Here is a 20,644-nt window from a genome sequence, read left to right on the forward strand (position 1 = left end):
CTGCCAGAAATCAAGTATCTACGTTCATAAACTTATGTAAGAAAGAAGTGCTCCTTGAACGCCAGTAGAATGGCTGACTGGAACGCAAGGAATGTGATCCCTTCCCGAGCTGTTTTGACACAAATCAAGGTATAGGGCTGGGGCCAACATCGTTCACACCTGCAGTCCCAAGCAACACATTTTCACAAACATTTCTCAAAGCTGCTCAGAGAGTGAGTATCATACCAAGGGGGTGGTCAGTGTAGATGAAAGTTGTGTTCACACTATAGCTGCTCGGTCGATCATATAATCTGCAAGGGCGGCTGCCCGCCCGAGACTGACGTCGGTGGATATAAACAGACCAGGAATCTTGTTTGTAAGGAGAATTCCACATAACGTAGTCAGCACACGACATGCAATCTACTAACTCTAATCATAGTTGTGGATAATAATTGCTAGCATGGATTATCTTCTATCGCGTGACCGATTCCTGAATGACCGATCGTATATGTACTCCATCGATCCTAGATCAGCTGTGCAGGCACTATCTACAATTCTGTCATCACCTCTCCCGGACGCAAAAATCCCGTTAAGAAGTACCCTCCTATCGTTTACATCTTCTTAGCATTAACCTGATACCAGAACCGGGATATTGATCACAATGGGCTCTCTGTCTAGCACAGAGGGCTTCTACAACATAACGATGTTGATCTATTGCCCATAAGAATTTTGTCCACAGCCGAATTGGACGATCTATATCTCAAATCCCCGCCGCATCATCCATGGAATCGATCACGGCAGCAATATCAATGGTTGAGAAATGACAGATTGTACCTGGAAGCCATTATCTATGTCAATTGATAATGGCATCTTCAAGACTCATGCGTCTGTCGAGACCATATGGCATTCAGTTCGGTGCCTTCCTCACATCCACCCAGATGGCGACGACGACTAAGCGGCGACATCGTCAAGCGCCGGCGAGGTCAATCGCAGCCAGGACCAATGGACCCGCATTTGGATGAGAGAGACAGAGACTCAAACGATCTTTCCTTTTCTCTCCTCAATCGCAGACACAAGCTTCACTTTTTTCTCTCGCAAGTCGTTCCCCATCTTGCCATCCAATCTCAAGCTTCAAATCTCTGCATACAAAGCTTTTCTCAATGTCTCGTTCACCGTCTCCTACCGAGAGCGCAGCTCTTCCTGATAGTGAGTCTCTGTCGGAGAGCACGACCGCTGACGCTCCTCAACTGGTGACCGATGAGATTCCCTGGTCCTCGTCTTCATCTTCAAGTGGAGGCTTTCCCGAGTTCAGCACTCGTGCCTGGCCCATCATCGAGGAACCAACAGACAGAAGACCTCCGGTGCAAATCGCCCTCGAATATCTCCACCAGTCGATCCCAGCCATGCAGCGAAGCCAGCAGCCGACATCAACCTCCGACCCGGCCACCCAGGCCCGTCTGGAGACTGCGCGCCTTGAGACCGTGGCAGTAATCGCCCGGTATTTTATGATCATGCAATTCGCAGAGAACCGGCGCAGCCGCCGCGTCTCCCAAAGCTCACGCTGGTGGCGGTCTCTCTGGACATGGATCTTCGGCCGCAGTTTTTGGGAAGAAGTCAACCAGGAGCTTGCGCCCCTTGTGTCCCGGGTGACGCAGCTCATGGGGTTGTACTTCCGTTGTCTGGACTGGGTGTGCGACTTTTACGTCGAAGCTGTGCGAGAGGCCGAGTCCATTGAAGGCATCGACAGGGCTTTCAGGTGCTTCTTCCATGGAACACGTGAACTAGATGCCTGGCGTCTAGCAGTACTTCGCCTTGAGTTCGAGCAGCTCCGCCGGAACATAGACGGGCTGCTCGCCACCGATGGGCGTCGCTGGATGTGCTTCGTGGATGCCTTCTTCGCCCTGGCGCTGAACGGGTCGTACCCGGCCCGTAATTACCAGGTGGGAGTGTTTTTCCTGGCGGCGATGAATGCCAGCCAGGAGCATGAGATCACGGAGCGGGCGTGGCCAGCAGTCGAGGAAGACCTCGGTCGCGGTATGAATGCATTTCATCTCACATTTAATCACATACTGTGACTAGTGCTGACTGTTATATGCAGTGATTGCGGCGGAAGAAGAGGAGGAACTGGAGGAAGTCGTGGGACTGGACGAGGGACTGGACGAACTTGACAATTTGATGTAAGTAGTTCTATCCATTGGCAGGTTTGATTTGTAACGAACATTGGCCTGACTTTTTCGTTTGCAGTGACGGCCAGATGAATCGTCGTATCTTCAATTACGACTCAGCTTCTTCGGGCTGAAGGTTACAGACTGGTCTCGTCGTGGTGTGGTGCTGGGTGGGTGGGGGTCAGGAACACCATATTGTGTGTGTACAGGCTGGACATGAAATACCAGCAAGGAGAAGCTTAATTTTGGAGGCAGGAATGGAGAGAGATTCTGCACAAACAAGAAAAATCCTTTTAAACGCCCATCTAGGTGCATATGCAAAATATCAAAGAACTTAGGGCTAACGTACATCGGACAGTCAGGACCAACATTAAGGCGGTCAGTGAACGTTGGGATGTTAGGTAGATTAGGATGAAAAGTCCCACAGTCCACGCATGAAAGAACCGGCTCCAGAGTCCACACCGTCATCTTCTTCCAGTAAGCGGTCCGTAAAGATACGCTTCGGGATTTGGTACTCGACCACTGGAACCTTGCGCAGCGGTTTCTCCCCGGTACCGAGCTCACCCTGCACCATACCCTGATAGGTGTGGTCAAGGAAGTCCTCCAGGCTATAAGCCTGTTTCGTGAACTGCTCGGAGATAATTCGGGCAATGGCTGCGACGTTAGGGTGGTAATGAGACTGGAGAGTTTCGATCTCCCAGATACTGCTTTCGATGGCATTGGTCCGGGTGGGATCTGTCTCATTCGGATCGAAGGGATCCTCAAAGCCTTCAGACTCGATCTCTGCGGCAGATTTCTGGTCACGGATCTCACGGTGCATTGTAAATGTACAAGTGGGGTGGCTCTTGAAAAGGTTGTACATGAACGGCACAATCACGACAATAGCCGAGGGAGGCGCATTGAGTGCGAGACGAGAGAGACGCTTGATGAAACTTGCCACGAGGGTAGCAGGAAGATGGGTCGAGGCGAGGAAGTTATTCAATAGGCGGAAGAAGCGTGATCGGTGCTTGGAGTGCAGGAGGTCTGCGTCGAGGAGCGAGTAGAGTTTGGCGTAGAATTGCGGGTAGTCAAGGTTCTTCTGTTGAATCAGGTAGAAAAGACCGGACAGGGCGAGCAGAGAAGTGGCCCCACCCTCGTTGTAAGAGTCCGTCAAGAAATCCATCAGGAGTTCGGGGCGGGTGAACCAGGGCTCGATGGTGTGGACCATAATACGCAGAAGGGCCTTTCGTTGCGCTTGGGAGAGGTTATTCCGAAGAATGGCCAGCCATGCGTCCTGCGCCCGTCTCTTGTGGCCATGGACAGTGCGAAGTCGCTTATTATTTGGGTCGGGCTTTGCGAAGAAGTTTTCAAAGTCGATTTCGTGATCAGGGCTCGGGGCTTCGTCGCAGGTCGAGAGGAGGGAAATGAGGATCTCGATGGTGTCGGTCTTTCGTCGAGTAGAAGCATACTCACTGTACCGAATTAGTCAACAACTGAGGAAGTTCAGCGAACAGGGGGACATACGCTATTTGCGCAAATGTTTGGTATCGGATATCTTCATATTCTTTCATGAACTTGGTGACGAATTCTGCCCGCACGTCCTCGCCGTCCTGGGCCTCCACGAGAGCCTCGATAATGTCCTTGAACAGACCGGACCAGATACTGCTGTCTGCTCCCTGAATGTGTGTAACGTATTCTTTCACGAGGCGCATGCTTAGGGTAAGGGCCGTAACCTAGTGTGCTAATTAGTCCAACAGTAACTTGTTGATACACCGACAGAATTGCACCCACCTGAGAGGTACTATCAGCCTCACGAATGATAGATAGCAATGCGCGCTGGTATTCCGAGCATCGTTCCTTCAACCATGCCACCACAATCTTCTCATTTTCAGCATCGCGACTGCTCTCGGAAAGGTTGCCCGCCGCCATCAATCGGCTGAATACTCTGCAAAGCGAGACTGCCACTGCTAGCTCTGGCTTTTTCGCCGATGGTTCCACGTTCAGCATCGATATCAAAGTTGCAATATTGTTGTAGTGTTTGCGCGACTCCGCAATTTGATTCTCCAGCTCTTGGACCTTTGACAGTGTCTCGGCGAAGCCATCTTCCTCGGCCACAGCGCGGCGCTTGGACGAGGGGGCACCGGCATTCTTGGTGTTCTTGCGCTTCTTCGAACTTGAGGAGTCCACTGCTGTAGGCATTTTGGGTGAGTGTCGCGTAGATTGCTGGCGTGATCTCGGATCTACTACCATCAACTTTTTTTTTTGGCTGTACCTTTTGGGTATTTTTTGGAGCTCGGGGCCCGAGTTTTTCCGCCGCACCGCACTTCTTCCCAAAGAGGTTAGCGTGTGCAAGCCCGTCCTAGCCGTCCCGACCTCAAGTCTCCTCTCCGAATCACCCACCCTATTCACAGGATTCTTCCATCCGCAACAATGGTCTCGCGTCTTGCTAAGAGCGCCATTGGTATGTTACATGCTGACCCTGACTGTCCGAGCAAATGGATCCAGGTAGCTGACTCGCTTCGCCTAGGCGCCGCCCGGCTACGGCCCTCCGTTACCGCCCGTGTCCCTGCCATCACTGCCCTGACCTCGATTCGCGCGGCCTCCAGTGTGCCCGCCGAGGAGCCTGCTAAGAAGGCTCAATCGATCCTCGATGCTGTTCCCGGAAACTCTCTCGTGTCCAAGACCGCCACCCTGTCCGCCGCCGCCGGTCTGTCCATTGCCGCCATCAGCAACGAGCTCTACGTGATGAACGAGGAGACCGTCGCCGCCTTCTGTCTGCTCTCCGTCTTCACTGCCGTTGCCAAGTACGGTGGTCCCGCCTACGGCGAGTGGGCTCAGGGTCAGGTCCAGAAGCACAAGGACATCCTGAACGCTGCCCGCGCCGACCACACCAACGCCGTTAAGCAGCGCATTGACAACGTCAAGGAGATGTCCGGAGTTGTCGAGGTCACCCAGCAGCTCTTCGCTGTTTCCAAGGTAAGATTGCCGCAGCATCTCGGGTGAACGGAAGTATACTCCGAGAAAAGCGTGAACATGCTCTGACCGGGGATTGCGTTTTTATAGGAGACCGCCCAGCTCGAGGCTCAGGCCTACGAGCTCGAGCAGCGCACCGCCCTTGCTGCCGAGGCCAAGACCGTCCTTGACTCCTGGGTCCGCTACGAGGGCCAGGTTAAGCAGCGCCAGCAGCGTGAGCTTGCCGAGACCATCATCGGCAAGATCCAGAAGGAACTCGAGAACCCCAAGGTCCTGCAGCAGATCCTCCAGCAGAGCGTTGCTGATGTTGAGCGTGAGTACATTCTACATGGATTGGTATAAAGTGCACTTACTGACGGTCATACAGGTATCATGGCGTCCAAGGCCTAATTGGATAGACTCTGATGGCTCCCTCGGCGATTGCCCAATGTGTACAAAACTATAGGGGTCATTTGCATCTTCTGAGTTAGAATTGCAATACCATTTCTTTTATCGGCATGCCTTTTCACATTCTAGATCTTTTGCCCGTCTTTGCGTTCAAGTAGACTATATTCCGTTGGCTCTGCTTCGTAGTCATCCAGCCAGGCTCATTGCTCTCGTCAAATTCTCTATATGAAGGCTACGCTCGGGCCTCCACGAAAATCATAAGGTCATTGGATATAGGGCTATGATTGATACCCTGCTATACTCAACCAGTGTGCAATTTTCACTGGTAATTCTGTGTCCTACTGGGCCGATAGGTAATCTTTGCTTGCTTCATTGCCCTGTAATCATCTGGGGAACTCCTGGGTCTGGAGATATGGAGAGATCAATTAAGCTCGCTGATCCAGGTGATTCACTAGATGGATCGGACTGAACATGAACGAGATGATGCTTTCCATCCATATCTTGATCTTCAGACCTTTTGATATGCCAGCGTGGCTATCAATCAGTCGGCCACGCGCTAAAAACGCAGGGACCGACATCGCACGCCACATGTGGGACATGCATGTATGAGATCTATCAGAACTGCAAGAAGTATACGACAAATTCTTTCCAAGTCAAATGTCCAATTGTATACTCATCTTTATACTGTTCTCCCTTTGCCTAGGGTTGCATTCATCAAGCGCTCCGTATTCCGCTTAGCCGCCGGGCGCGACCCAACGAACCAAAGACTCTCCGCACAGCCCCAACCTGATGTTGCTGTGTTGCTGTTCTTGATGCGGCTGTGTCTGTCCTGTGTTGGCTTATTCCTGCCTGGAAAATAGATAAATTATTCTCTGATTCCCCAGACTATTTGGCCTTCTCCATCTTTGACTTCTTGTTCCACTCTTCATTGGATCTCCAGACCCTCCGCATCACCACCCGTGCCGCATATCGCAGATTGCAGATCCCAATCCCCAGATCGACGTAACCACCTCAAGATGCCCTCACTACGAGACATCTTGCACAAACGCGAAGACCTCACCGAGAAGTCCTCCGCACCAACAACCAACCCGCAAAATCCCCCATCATCCCCGCCACCACCCGAGATCACCTTTCTACGCTCCGACACCTTCGGCCAAGAAGTAATCACCCCTCCAGCACACCCACACGACGAACACACGCCCAACTCACTCGCAAGCGCAACTCCCGAGTCCCCGCGTCTCTCCTCCTCCAATTCCCGCCGCAGCTTCCTCTTTAAGCGCTCCAACTCCTCCCGCTCCCTCTCCAGCCCATCACCACCCCACCCCCACCGCGAGCGCCGCCTCTCGAACCTTCTCCACCGCCGCAGCCCAAGCAACTCGCAAGAGTCATCAGCAAATATCCCCGAGGGTCTGCCGCAGATTGAGGACGAGAAGGGGGCGGATAAACAGGAGCGCGAGGCGCAATGGGAGAAAAGGGCCACGGTGCTGGTGCAGCGGAATCCGCACTTTGGCCAGTCGCTTTCGTCGCCACCGCAGTCGGTGGGTGATTTGTCGTTGCCCGGTGGTGGACAGGGAAGATCTAGGAGTTCTAGTCATAGTCGAGTTGGCGATCAGCAGGATGATGTAAGTTAAGATGTCGAGAGGGAGGATGGATTGATGATGTCGCAACGATGCTGACCATGACTGGGGTAGGTCAATATCCAAGAGGCTATCCGGCTTCATGAAGCAGGAGGTGAGTACATGCCATTGATCCTAAGACATGTGACTTGTTGCTAATTACACTGACATACAGATCTGGAAAGATCAACTATGATGTTTGGCCAACTTGCCGACCCCAATGGGCATAACAATCCGCTTAGCCAGGTTCTCTACGGCTTAGCATTGAGGTAATATGGTACCATACATATAGCGTCTTCTCAAAGACTAACGTTGCGTAGACACGGCTGGGGCTGTACGAAAGACGAGACACGCGCAGTAGAATACCTTTCGGCGGCGGCAACAAACTCAGCCGCCGTAGAATCCGATGCTCTCCGTGCAGGCATGAAAAAGGGCGGCGTTGCAAAAGGCGAGCTGGTCCTGGCTATCTTCGAACTTGCCAATTGCTTCCGCATGGGTTGGGGGGTGAAGAAAGACCCTGCTGCTGCGAGGCAATATTACGAGACTGCAGCGAACCTAGGTGATACTGATGCCATGGATCAGGTGGCGTGGTGTTACCTAGAGGGATTTGGTGGGAAAAAGGATAAGGTAAGATCATCAGCCTTCGAAATTTGGCGATATAATTGTGGCCTGGAGCAGTGCTAATGTCGGCGGGATTATAGTTCAAAGCGGCCAAATACTATCGACTTGCCGAGGAGAACGGGTGTCCTACCGTTGGGAACTCTTGGTATGTTGCCGACCCGCGTCTCTCAAATGAAACCTTGGGACTATACCCTTGCTGACTTCTATGTCCCTGCAGGATCTGGAAAGAAAAGTATAATCCCAAATGAGGGATTCTAAGAAACGGCTTTCAGATCTGATTTTAGGAGCTTCACGGGGCTCTTATGTATTCCCTGCAACGATATTGTTGACGAATTTCCTACATGTTGCACATACTAGCACGATGCCTACGAGGGTTCTTGATTAATGTTTTCTCTCCATATATGTTTACGAGCACACAAATGTGAATGCAGAGCTCCAGCATCTAGCTAATGTACCGAGGTCATAAAAAGATGTAGTCATCCATAAACTAAGTACAACACAAAGTGTCTTCTTGAATCGAGAGTATCTTTAGAAGTTCCCCGCATTCACTTTAGTCCCGCCGTCAATTGGCTTCTCACCATCATCGGCTAATCCTCGGCCCCCGGGAGGTTCGGCACCATTTGTCACCCCTTACTGATGATTAGCACGATCTCCATTCATTCCTGGGAACAACCTAGGCCAAACTCTATCTAAGCGATGTAGGAAAGCCTGCGTTCTTGGTTCGGAGAGGTACCGCCCTTCCAGTAAGCGAAAGATAGGCTAACAAGAATCCCGAGATCAATGGATCCGTATAACGCCATGGCATTGGGTACACCGGGATCACTCATCATGGTTGACTCCATATCCCCACACTTAATTCCCCGCGCTTCCTCCGCGTAGATGGATTGGCATACCCCAGGCTGTGGAGCATTTGACTTCACGGTCGTATCGCGCAAATTGAAACGTTCTCGGGAGTCATTTGTGGGACATAACCGGCCTTCGGAGGAGGGGGCCTCGGCCGCATAAAAAGTTTATATGCCTCTTGACCGTCCCATACCAGTCGACCGCAAAACGAGTGAAACTTTACTCACAGACCAATTCAAGGTTGACAGTCAAGTGACCGCCGTGATGTCAGGCAAAGCTTCTGCATCAATTGCAGTGCGGGATCTCGCATCGGTACAGACATTGCCCATCTTGCTACTGGAGCTTTCTTAATGCTAACAGGGCCGTCTAGGTTCTTCCCAAGAGAAGCAAGCCGTGGTGGCAGACATCCCATCTGCTAATTCTCAATGCATACATTATCAGCTTGCTCCTTTTCTCATCTACCGGCGGCTACGACATATCTCTCATGAACAGCCTCCAATCTCTCAACCAATGGCAACTTTTCATGGATAGGCCGACAGGTGCCTGGCTCGGTTTTATCAATGCCCTCCAATCCATCGGCAGCATGGCCTTCCAGCCCATCGGCGCCTGGTCAGCCAATCGCTTTGGCCGGAAGCGCACCATTCTCATCGGGTATCTGTGGCTGGTACTCGGCGTTGGTCTACAGGTCGGCGCACCGAACCCGAAATGGTTCATCGCATCGCGATTCTTCGTCGGAATCGCAGGAACTTGGTTCCAAGCATCTGTGATTCTAGTCACGGAGATTGCGTATCCCTCGCACCGCTCGTTCGTAACGTCGGCTTATATGTGCCAGTTCTACGCCGGCTCCTTGCTATCTGCGTGGATCGCGTTCGGGACCAGGACTCTGGATAGTAATTGGGCTTGGCGTATCCCATCGCTGATGCAGCTTGCCCTGCCGCTTTTGGCTTTGCCGGGTACGCTGTTGATTCCTGAGTCGCCGCGTTGGTTGATCTGTCAGCAGAGATCGGGTGAGGCGAGGAGTATACTGGTGCGTTACCATGCTGGCGGTGACCAGAACTCGGAGCTTGTTGCTTTTCAGATGGCGGAGATCACGGAGTCCATTACATTGGAGCAGAGCGTGCAGCAAGAGTCGCGCTGGATGGACTGTGTGAGGACCAAGGGTAATCGATACCGATTCTTCCTCAGTGTGTCACTGGGATTCTTCGCGCAATGGAATGGATGGTGAGTTCCAGCCCTGAAACTATTCTCGCGAGAGATGTAAACTAACCTCGCATCTTCCAGCGGTGTTGTATCTTACTATCTCACACTAATCCTCAAAACAATCGGCATAACCTCGGTCACCGAACAAACACTCATAAACGGCTTCCTCCAACTCTGGAACCTAATAATGAGCATTGTCGGCGCCTGCTTAGTCGACCGTGCCGGTCGACGCAAACTCTTCATAACATCGACAATAATAATGCTCACAAGTTACATATTCATCACCGCCCTATCTGGCAGCTTCAACACAACCGGCACCGCAGCCATCGGCACAGCCGTCATCCCGTTCCTTTTCATCTACTTTGCCGGATACGACATTGCATTCACGCCGCTATTGCTCGCATACCCAGCTGAAATGTGGACATTCTCCCTGCGCGCAAAGGGTGTTGCTATCTCGATGATGGCGAATTATGTGGCGTTAATATTTAATCAGTTGATTAATCCTATTGCGCTGGAGGCAATTGCGTGGAAGTATTATATAGTGTTTTTGGTGATATTGATCGTGATTCTGGGGATTGTTTACTTGTATTATCCCGAGACCAAGGGGTATTCATTGGAGGAGATTGCCGTTGTTTTTGACGGCGAGGAGGCAAGGGTTACGGATTTTGTGACTGTTAAGGAGGCGATGGAGGGTGAAGGGACTGCGAAGAGTGAGAATGCTGAAGATGTTTGAAAATTAGACAGCCCGGAATCGACGGTAAAAAAGATTAACTTCGTGGAGACCTCCTTATATCTTTGTGCCCTTCGCGGCCCATAATTAAATCCGGTTTGATGATAGATGCCTCGGAGAGTTCCCTCTTTGCTCTCTCCCTGGCTATAACCAGAAGATGTCTCTAGTCCTTCTATCCCTAAACAAAACAGTCGATGGTTATTCTCTCATTTTTCCTTCCATCTTTTCTTGGCTTCTACAAGACCAACAATTGTTTCGTTTGGATTGTCCTAGAAGATTTCCTGTTAGTTGGTTTCTTGCAGATTGTTTCAAATTGTTTCTTTCTAGATCGCTTTATTCAAGGCCTCCATAGAGAGATCCCTTTCCTGTTTCTTAGATTCCTTCGTCCATAAGGATCCAGAGTTTTCGAGATAGACAAACTTGCTCTCTAGATTCGCTTCCTGGCTTTCTTGCGTAGCGACGTCTTCAATAGCTGACCTATTTCTCACTTTCCCGCCCTCTTTTCAAGTCCCCATAAAGTACCCCGAGCCACTGGTGAGAAATTTCTATGCAAATATTTGCGATCAAAACTAACAAATCGTGGTAATAACAACAATCAAATTATGGCAGTTATTGTAGCAAGTTTAGCCGAGGGCCGCCACGTTGGCGCTTCAGGGGTGTTCAGGTAAAGGGGCCTGAAGGGCCTGAAGGGTAAAGTGGCAAGAGCAACCGGCTAGACGAATGACAAAAACGGGTGAACAAAAACATACAACCACCCAACGTATGGCCGAGCTCACCTAGCGCCCAAGTTTCGGTTACGGGCGACTCGCCATTTATTCAGGTACGCTTCAGGCGGTTCCAGGCAGCAGTTCACCCACCTGAACATCCTTCACCCGACGGGCGGACGAAGCTGCAGCGCACGCGTGCAAAAAGAGCATTTGCATAATTTGGCGGAAGGAAAGGTTTTACGAGCGATCAATGTGGAGAGCGACGGGGGATTATTTATAACGAGGCCCGGGGAGCGTCCAGGTGGCTCCTCTCACCATTCAGCCTCCCCGCTCACCTCGTCCTAGACTGAACGATCAAATTCACCCTCGAAATAATCAAAAGCAAGGATCAAGCTACCAATTTTACCCTTCTCATGAATTTCAACGAGAATGATAACTCAGAAACCTGACGTGCTGCCCTTGCGAGGATAAAGGGGGACTACCAGTTTGTGGTCTGTGACTTTGACAAGTAGCGCCTCAGCAATGCCCATTCAGCTTAGGAGGTCTTCAGAGAGTTGATCCGCTCCAGAATATGGAGATTTGATCGGTGATTCGGAGAAGTTCACAGAGCGTCAACCGATCATCGGTTCTCGCAGCCACGTCTCTCCCTTGTTTCACCTCAAAGCAGGTCTGAGCCACAAAGGCGTCCTTCTCAACTGCTTATACATACCGTAATTCAACGGCCGAGCTGCGCACACGGTCGAGCTGCGCACCCCAAAACACATAGTAAATACGATAAATTACAGCTTCATCTTTCAACGCTCAACACTTAGAATAAGGTCTAAGTATATCTTAGTCCTCAGTACTTTATATTAAGTATGTTTATTAGGTCAAGAACCACTTTGAGGTATAACCATGTCGATATATATATATCGGTATCACTCGATCGGAGCGTATCTTTAGTAATGTAGGTAAAAAATCATTCACTCTATATTTTAGTTAAGTTACACTATCATTTATGCTAATAATCAATGTTCTACCAAATTCAAATAAAATGGACTTCTCATTGTTGATATATAGTGACCTGAATAATCCTATTTACTATGTGTTTAGGGTGCGCAGCTCGACCGTGAATTACGTTAGCACTGATGTTTTGTCAAAGAATCACAATTGGCATTCCGTCCTTATAGCTTTCTATGTACTCCATACATTGTGATTGAAAAGAAACCATCGGAAGTTCAACAATACGTTTCACATACTTAACTTTATTGTCATCAGTAGCTTTTAACTATCGGTATTGCTTGTACACTCCACAGCACTTCGGAATATCTCTCCTGGCTTACTGCATGTCTTTCCGAGATCTTCACAGAGACAAGAATATAGAATAAAACTTGTAAGTGGTCGCTCACCGCACTGTTAACTGGCCTACCTGAAGGGAGCCTGGGGGGCATACATGGAAGAGAAACAGTCAGAATCGGAGGGAACCACATGTTCAAAACCCTGGGGGCCAAACTGAGAACCGCATGGTTCGTCTGCCCCTGCAATAATAGGCGATTAATTATTACTGTACGGAGTAGTATGACTGATGTTTCTGAAACACTGGTCTCTGGAAATCTGTGCATAGCCACACCGGACGCAGTAGCGTGGCGTTCGTGATGGCCCCACATACTAAGCGCGATCCATCATGTGATTGAATTCGTACTTCTAGCCTACTCAGGGGGTCCCTCCTTGAAAGATATTTATAATGCGAGCCCTTAGATTTCAGTCTGGGACAATATCCTTGTGACAACCTCTCCTTATAGTGGGCATCTTATAGAGCTGCAGGATGCTGATCCGCGATAATGGTCTATCAAAAGTATTTCCTCGCGGAGCGGTGGAAGGAAATAGTGGCACGAATCCCCTTGTCAAGTGAGCATCTTAAAACCCTCTTACATCTATGGAGACATATTGACAGAATGACAGCATTGTGTTTGTTCATGGGCTTCGGGGCCACCCAAGACGAACCTGGGAATACAAACAGACGACTGTGAACGAAGTGGGTAACAAGAAAACAGATGCCTCCAAAGTTCCATGGTTGCATCGAGCTCTGATATCTCCCCCTCAGCCACAACCAATAGATGCTGAATTGGATAAGAGCCCTAAACTGGAATCTTCCCACAACGATGGTCTCGCATCAAGCCATATTTTCTGGCCCGCGGACGAGCTTCCAGAGGTTGTGCCCCAGGCGAATATATTCACATATGGTTACAACGCCAATGTGATTGAGGGAGTTTTCTGCTCAAATAATCGGAACAGTATCTTGCACCACGGAAATGACTTGATGGTCAAATTGGAGCGTTCACTTGAAAATGATGTAAGGGACACGCACATTCCTTTGGTGTTGGAGGTTAAACAGACTATGATTTAGTGAGACTACACTCACTACTAGACATTATTGCTGATTATGTTTGATTGAGGAAAGCTTCCTGTGATTTTCGTCGCCCACAGTCTCGGAGGAGTCGTTGTCAAAACCGTCAGTCTTGTTTTCTCGCTTTGTTTCAATCTGGATGACTGAGAAGTAAAAGGCAATTCAAAGATGCAATGCGAGTCCCCAACCTAGATACAAAGATCTTCTGGCCCGTGTGCATGGGATTATATTTTGCGGAACACCTCATAGAGGAGCGAGTGCTGCAGCTTGGGGACATCTAGTTTCGAATCTCGTGACTGTGGCCCTGCAGAGCTCTAATGATCGGCTTCTCTCTGAGCTTCAGATTGATTCCCAAATTCTGGATTTGGTTCAAGATGACTTCCTTCGAGTACTGCAAAATTTTGACATCTCTATCCACTCATTCCAAGAAAGCCGTGGTCTTTCGGGTATCAAAGGGTTCAGCGGAAAGGTATAATTTCCCACTACCTCATATTTTGGACGATTCTAATTCAGTATCTAGGTGGTAGATGACATTTCCTCCAAATTAGGCTATACCTTGGAAACAACGGAGACAATCGACGCGAATCATATGGAAATGGTGTTGATCGGCTCTGGAGACATCTCTGCAGTGCTCAAAGGTTACGTCCGAGACATTGAGAAAAGGAAAGATCATATGCCTCGTGCGTAACATTATGCTTCGCCTGTCTTTATTATCCCAATTGAAACTAGGCTGACAATACTTGGCTCAATCCTGTAGCTGCCCTGATTCCAGCCGTGCCGTATGATTATGTGCACAAGTTCCGCGTATTCAATTATCAGGATGTCCTTTCCCGAGTACCAGAAAGGCATCCAGATACATGCACTTGGCTTACTAATAATCCAAGTTTCGTCCAATGGAAAGACAGTGTCCACCATAAGTTTTTCTGGCTTCATGGTTATCCAGGGCAGGGAAAATCAGTACTGGCAAGATACACACTTGACATGCTCCGTGAAGCTAGCTGCAGTCCTCTTGATAAACAAGACAAAGCGAGGCCACTGGTATGCTACTTCTTTTGCTCCGATGACGATCAGCGGACCAAATGTACCACAAATTTACTGGCTTCGTTGATTCACCAGCTGCTTTACGAGGACCCTGGCTTAGGGCGCAAATTGAAAGAAAAATATCCCAAAATTGAACCAGGCTATCTCGAGTCAATGTGGCAACTCTGGGACAGCTTTTCGCTTGTGTTAAGTGCTGTGGGCACCCGTCCTCTGTACATTGTGATTGATGCTCTGGATCACCTGAATAGGACAGAGTGGGGATTATTTCTCCGAGGCATTCAACGGGAGATTCAGTCAGAAAGGCAGAGCGTCAAGATGTTTCTGACAAGTCGAACAGAGCCAGAATTGGAGAGAACTCTCTTGTCATGGAATATCTTACACGTCTCTCTCGATGATTCTCTGGAGAAGGAGGGGGACTGTGCTCTGTTTCTTCGAGAGGTTGTGCATGAATACGCCCTAGCACACTCTTTCGAAAGCCGCATAACAGAAACCGTCTTAAAAGAGATCATGTTCCGTGCTAAAGGATCTTTCCTGTGGGCCTCTCTTGCCTGGGCCAATTTCCAAGACGGTATCGGTTCTTGGACAAAGGATCTCCTTTATCAGAAGCTAGACAAGCTTCAGCAGTTACCACGTAAAATGGAGAGCCTTTATTACCGCTTGCTCTGCGCCGTTGACGAAAGGCAGCATGAAGAGCTTCTTCATGTTCTTCAGTGGATTGTGGCGGCTCGACGTCCACTCAGGATTGATGAACTGTCAGTCGCAATAGCACTTGCGGAAAGACCTTGTTCTTATGAGGCCATAGATGTCAGATTCTCACTTAGTGAATTCCTCAGACGTGCATGTCCGCACTTGATTCGAGTTGACGATCATGAATATATCACGCTCGTCCATCATTCGTTCAAAGCCTTCCTGTTGGACGTACGTCATATCAGTCTCGATAAGGAAAAACGACATAATAAGTTCCATATCGACCTAGATCAAGTGAACATTCAGCTTGCTCGAGACTGTATGTGGTATATAGGGTTAAAGAATTTCCCATTAGGAGACTTGGACGTGACAAGACCTAATTCCACTGATTCTGTGGCAGCATACGAATATTTGTCCGGAAAGTACCCTTTTCTTGCCTATGGCTCACGATTCTGGGTGTCACATATTGGTGAATCGGATGATTTGCAATTCTACCAGTTCTTCAAACGAGTGCTCATCAGACCGCAAAATTATCTTGCATTGTGTTGCTTCACCATATACTTGTCTAGTTTCGAAGGACCTCCGCTCTTTTTGGCAATGCGACACGGACTCTATGGTCTAATGAAAAACTTGGTTGATGACGGACATGATATCAATGCACTCAAGGATGGAAAGCCCCTTCTGCATTACTATAAGACTTTTGAGCAAACCATGTTACTTCTTCACCTCGGAGCTGACCCTAATTCGCGGGATTCATACAAACAAACAATCCTTCTTCGTCGACTCAGAAATTCATGTCAGCTACTTGTTGAAGCAGATTCAGACGCGGGATCTCAGGCGGGCTCGGACTTGGAAGATGCAGAATCATGCAACCACTTGGCCAGCCCAAGAAATTCTTGTCAGCCACTTGTTGAAGCAGATTCAGACGCGGGATCACAGGCGAGTTCGGACTCGGAAGATGCAGAATCATGCAACCACTTGGCCAGCCTTCAAGAAGCTCTGAGCTTTACCGGTCTCGACTTTAATGCGAGTGATCAATGGGGCTTGACATCATTACATGCGGTTGTTGCCCTAGATTGCCTCCATGCTGAGAAACTGTTGGAGAAGTTGATGACTCGACAAGATTTGAAATTGAACCCCCAGGACGAGCTGGGGCGCACCCCATTGACTCTGGCTATCCACTGGGGAAAAGAGAACATGACTCGCGTTCTACTTAATATTCCAGAAGTCAACATTGAGATTGCGCAGATTCGAGGAGAAAACCCTCTAATCAACGCTGCTCGTCAAGGTTGGACAGAGATTGTTATATCTTTGCTGCACCGTTTGGACAGAATTGGCAGATTTTCGGACAGTAACGGGAGAAACATTCTACATTGGGCCATCATAGTCGGAATGATCGATGCTTTCGAACTCGCTTTGAAGAAAAGCCCCGATCTCTCGGCTGTACCAGATAGGCAGGGCATGACGCCTCTTCATTATGCCAGCCAAGAAAACGAATACCGCGCAACCGAGATGCTGTTATCCTACGGTACCTCTCCGACAGATAAAGCATCATGCGGCCGAACTCCTCTTCACCTGGCAGCAGCCAATGGTCATACACGGATCGTGAAGGCATTAGTTGCCCATTTGCCAGTACCATCCGCTGTCAATGAAAGGGATTCCATGGGTTGGACCGCACTTCACCACGCCGTCGTCTCCGGCAATGACGTGCTTGTGAGCTACATCGTTTCACTCCCGAGTGTGGACGTGACCAAAGTTGACCGTCATGGCCGGCCTGCCGTCGCTTTTGCTGCGTCCTTTGCGCCTCTCTCAATATTGAGCATTCTTCTTGGAGCGAGGGCCAGAGACCTCAACTCCAGGCCCGGAGAGGCGGACATATCTTGCGTGGATGCCTTTGGCAATAGCCTCCTGCACCTGGCAGCGAGAGCTAGCAATGAATCAACGCTGGATTTCCTTCTCAGAAGGATTCCGCATGTCGGCAACCAACCCAACAAGTGGGGGAGAGCCGTGCGTGATCTTATCTCATTGGAGCTGTGTCCTCCTTCGTTGCAATTGAAAATGGACACTTATGGCTTGCAAAGATTAGTCCATTTCTCCAGACTAGCGCCTCATAGTTGTCTAGCCAAGATTCGGGGAACCTCGCACCCTCCAGTTCATATCGATTGGAAGATTATTAAACCTGGAGCATCAAGTAGCACCATACAAGGAGACTCCCCGAGAATTACAAATCAGTCCTCCGCTTCTGCCAGCCAATTTACTTGGTTCCCAAGCACCCAACAATCCCCCAGCAACATCACTCAAGAAAAGCCAGTGCCTTTTTTTTCCGGATTAGCAACTCGGTCTTTCAAAGCTACATTCTCTACCCTTTCTTTTTCTGCCGATCAATTTTGTTTCGATCCTAAGCCCCCACCTGCGGTTACTTCATTTGCACCTTATGGCCAACAACCCTAGAAGACAAAACGCATTAGTTGATTCCTATAGCCCAGTCTATCACTTATCCATTTACAACCGATCAATTTGGCCCTACGCTCCTTCCTAATCTCTCGCTATTCCTAAGGAGGGATTCTCTTCGAATGAAACAGTGCGGGAAATGCTTGTGAGACTCAAGAGAGTATAGTGAGGGATTCGTTTCCGGAGATCACGCGCGTTTTAAGCATGTTCGCAGTACTACCACCTGCTTATTTCCAACTCTTACATCATTTTATTCTGATTCAGACGTTGAGTTCAGATCCGATCTCACGCTTATCGAAGCATAAGAGTATGGCCGAGACATTCTCGCGGAGGGCCGCAGATTGGAGTCACCGCATGGAGGTACCCACCCACGAACGAAAGAGCCATCATTTTGCTGTGAAACATCGCCTAGTGTGACAACTGCTCATTGGTTAACCCAGTGCATGGGAATGCAGATTCGGGGTCTGATGACTTAAAAATAATTGAAATACCTCTCCCTCACCACCTGCCACAGAGAACATACTTCCCGCTTCATTAAGGTTCCAAGAACGAGTGACTAAGGAATTGTGATAGCCTCTCATCCAAACCCGCCACGGATGTCCTGCCTCCGCCAGACCACCCTCCGGTTCAGCCGAGCGAATATCCTTAACTTCCAACTCGAACGCCAACAGCGACTCTTGAAAATTCGCGTGCTTCTTGCGTCAGCGGTGATATCCAGAAACTCCGGGAGATTCTTGGATCACAAAGTTTATCATCGGAAAACTTTGACATATGCGACTTCTATGCGATAATAATCGAAGCCATCAAAGGAGACAACGTACAATTCGTTAAAGACCTTCTTGATCGCGGCATGCCTATGGAGATCATGTCATAGCGCTAGTCCCCTATGCAACTCACGGGTTTCCGTCATCTGACTTACAGCGATAAAAACATGTCGCAGTCACATCCCCTCCGTCCCCCGAATATTCCTGAATCAGATTGCTTATCAGCATGATCTCCCCTCAAAGTCCCATCTTTAGGACTCCGTGAAACGCGCCATACCACAAACCCTTCAAAGCTGAGCATCGTAGGTCCACTTCTAAACTTTCAAGTGCGGGAAACCAATTGTCAATCAACGCCAGCCTGGCCCCAGCCTGATATGTAAGGTTGCGTCAACTAAAGCGGACAAAACGTCGTCCCTAGGGAGCAACGTGGAGACCTACCTAGTACTCATGATCTAAAATCATGTCATTACACATACCATCATGTGTATACGACCTGCAATGGAATGCTCGTCTGATAACGTGAGAACCAGTCTAGATGTGAGCTGGAACCTGAATATGAATTACGAGTAGACCTGGACATAAACCTGCGATTTACCCGTCGCAGGTGTACCCAAACCCCGTAACTGGACGGGCTCAGGTCGTCACTATCTGGTTTGAACCTGTTCACGTTGTACCTGTGGCCAGCGGAGGTATAAGATGTTAATTTTGGTTGGAAACGAGGCCGAAGACCTGCACCGCTAGTCAGAAGCAACGAACTCGATTTCTTTATCCGAAGTGTAGTTAAGATTCCGTCCTTACATCATAGACGCCAATCTTTCAATCATCCATGTAGATAAATCAAAACTCTTCTGTGTCTACCTAAAGCTGCCTGATTGCTATCATAACCTATCACGGGTAAAATAATGCCATGCGAAGCATGTTCCAACAACCCCGAGCCCTATCACGGCACCAACCTGGCCTGCAGGATGGAGTAGATTGAATGCAAGAGCCAGTCCTGTACCTGAGGGGACGATGGTAACCCCTCCCCCTGTGGCTGCCCCGAGAGCCGCACCTCCCCCCATTCCCACAATTGCAGTCACGACACCTGTACTCCCAGTCTGGATCGCATGGTCCCATTTGTCGCGGGCCTCCTTTGGCATAGGATCCTTTGGCGTCAGGTCGATAGCTGGAACATGCATGGGTATATGAAGCCTTGGCACGGGGCGCTCCTCACCCGTCACCTCTGTGGATGGCTCTGGGACGTCTTCGTCGCAGCCGCCGACCTTACAGCTGAAAGCACCGGAACTCTGGCAACTGAGCTTGGCCCTATCCGCATTGGAGTATACGGCGTTATCGATCATGGACGCTTGCCCGGGGAATAAAGCGCCGCTCAGGCAGACAATTTCCCTGGTGATCGCAGGGTCCTCATAGCGGTGCATATCCTTGAGACGAAACTTTTGCACCTCGTAAGCTGCTTTGTTTATCTTCATTTCTTGCCAATTTGGACAATGGGCGAGCTGTCTGAGAAAGAAACCAGCAGCCGTCGCAACATCCATGCGCTGCTCGACTGTGAGCAGTACTTTCCGGACGCTGGGAGAATTGAGTGGACTTCGTTGATGGAACGCCTCAATTTGCTGGAACATGCCGGTGGCCGAGCTTTTGGAATTTGTGGCCCTTGCATTGAAATCGGATTCGCGATGACCGGTCAGCAACATGACTTCATAGGCTTTGCGGGCGTGTTCAGGTTTGATGTAGCCCGACTTCACGGCTCGGACTACCTCAGTCGAGCATATCAGGACGTTTCTCTCTTTCTCCGTGGTGAGCTTCTGTCCTGGGGCTCTCCTCGCCCAGTCGGTCCAGGCCAAGTGGTGTGCGTCTTCATCCCGACGTGGAGGTACGGGGAGCACTGGATCGTCCACAGGGGTGCCAGAGGTCATATTTCTGGTAAATTTTGATATTATGCGGCCACAGAAATAATGTAAGAGTAAATATGCGTGTAGGCAACACACCGTGGAGAGAATATGGCGGAATATAAAGTCCCGCATTATTAGATAAGCGCTTTACAAAGTGAGCTGAAACGTCGGGCAGCAATGCATCGAGACTGACCTATAGACCCTGTGTCGATGATTGTGACTG

General features: G+C 49.5%; 7 protein-coding genes across 7 annotated transcripts; 4 read left to right on the plus strand and 3 right to left on the minus strand.

Moving 5' to 3' along the window:
- Positions 1-1,222: 1,222 nt before the first annotated feature.
- Positions 1,223-1,964, minus strand: N7458_003796 (uncharacterized protein; the record flags this gene model as incomplete). The annotated part of the gene is made up of 2 exons (XM_056907178.1): positions 1,223-1,658; positions 1,786-1,964. 2 exons carry the CDS (start codon positions 1,962-1,964, stop codon positions 1,223-1,225), a joined length of 615 nt encoding a protein of 204 aa, XP_056767905.1.
- Positions 1,965-2,550: 586 nt separating this feature from the next.
- noc4 (ribosome biosynthesis protein NOC4) lies at positions 2,551-4,322 on the minus strand (the record flags this gene model as incomplete). Its single annotated transcript, XM_056907179.1, has 3 exons — positions 2,551-3,595; positions 3,648-3,856; positions 3,915-4,322. 3 exons carry the CDS (start codon positions 4,320-4,322, stop codon positions 2,551-2,553), a joined length of 1,662 nt encoding a protein of 553 aa, XP_056767906.1.
- Positions 4,323-4,553: 231 nt separating this feature from the next.
- atp4 (F1F0 ATP synthase subunit 4) lies at positions 4,554-5,486 on the plus strand (the record flags this gene model as incomplete). Its single annotated transcript, XM_056907180.1, has 4 exons — positions 4,554-4,584; positions 4,651-5,099; positions 5,187-5,409; positions 5,464-5,486. The coding sequence occupies 4 exons, from the start codon at positions 4,554-4,556 to the stop codon at positions 5,484-5,486; spliced, it is 726 nt and encodes a 241-aa protein (XP_056767907.1).
- A 1,013-nt stretch (positions 5,487-6,499) lies between these two features.
- Positions 6,500-7,968, plus strand: N7458_003799 (tetratricopeptide repeat protein; the record flags this gene model as incomplete). Its single annotated transcript, XM_056907181.1, has 6 exons — positions 6,500-7,105; positions 7,175-7,214; positions 7,275-7,368; positions 7,420-7,726; positions 7,801-7,865; positions 7,938-7,968. The coding sequence occupies 6 exons, from the start codon at positions 6,500-6,502 to the stop codon at positions 7,966-7,968; spliced, it is 1,143 nt and encodes a 380-aa protein (XP_056767908.1).
- Positions 7,969-8,827: 859 nt separating this feature from the next.
- On the plus strand, positions 8,828-10,496 carry N7458_003800 (Major facilitator superfamily domaingeneral substrate transporter; the record flags this gene model as incomplete). The annotated part of the gene is made up of 3 exons (XM_056907182.1): positions 8,828-8,875; positions 8,934-9,784; positions 9,845-10,496. 3 exons carry the CDS (start codon positions 8,828-8,830, stop codon positions 10,494-10,496), a joined length of 1,551 nt encoding a protein of 516 aa, XP_056767909.1.
- Positions 10,497-13,004: 2,508 nt separating this feature from the next.
- N7458_003801 (ankyrin repeat domain-containing protein) lies at positions 13,005-17,418 on the plus strand (the record flags this gene model as incomplete). The annotated part of the gene is made up of 7 exons (XM_056907183.1): positions 13,005-13,087; positions 13,142-13,532; positions 13,897-14,055; positions 14,107-14,266; positions 14,344-15,633; positions 15,715-17,321; positions 17,401-17,418. The coding sequence occupies 7 exons, from the start codon at positions 13,005-13,007 to the stop codon at positions 17,416-17,418; spliced, it is 3,708 nt and encodes a 1,235-aa protein (XP_056767910.1).
- A 1,989-nt stretch (positions 17,419-19,407) lies between these two features.
- N7458_003802 (uncharacterized protein) lies at positions 19,408-20,445 on the minus strand (the record flags this gene model as incomplete). The annotated part of the gene is made up of 1 exon (XM_056907184.1): positions 19,408-20,445. One exon carries the CDS (start codon positions 20,443-20,445, stop codon positions 19,408-19,410), a length of 1,038 nt encoding a protein of 345 aa, XP_056767911.1.
- Between the last annotated feature and the right edge of the window lie 199 nt (positions 20,446-20,644).

Source organism: Penicillium daleae (assembly GCF_028827525.1).
Source record: "Penicillium daleae strain IBT 16125 chromosome Unknown utg000004l_segment0_segment0, whole genome shotgun sequence".
Lineage (NCBI taxonomy): Eukaryota > Fungi > Ascomycota > Eurotiomycetes > Eurotiales > Aspergillaceae > Penicillium > Penicillium daleae.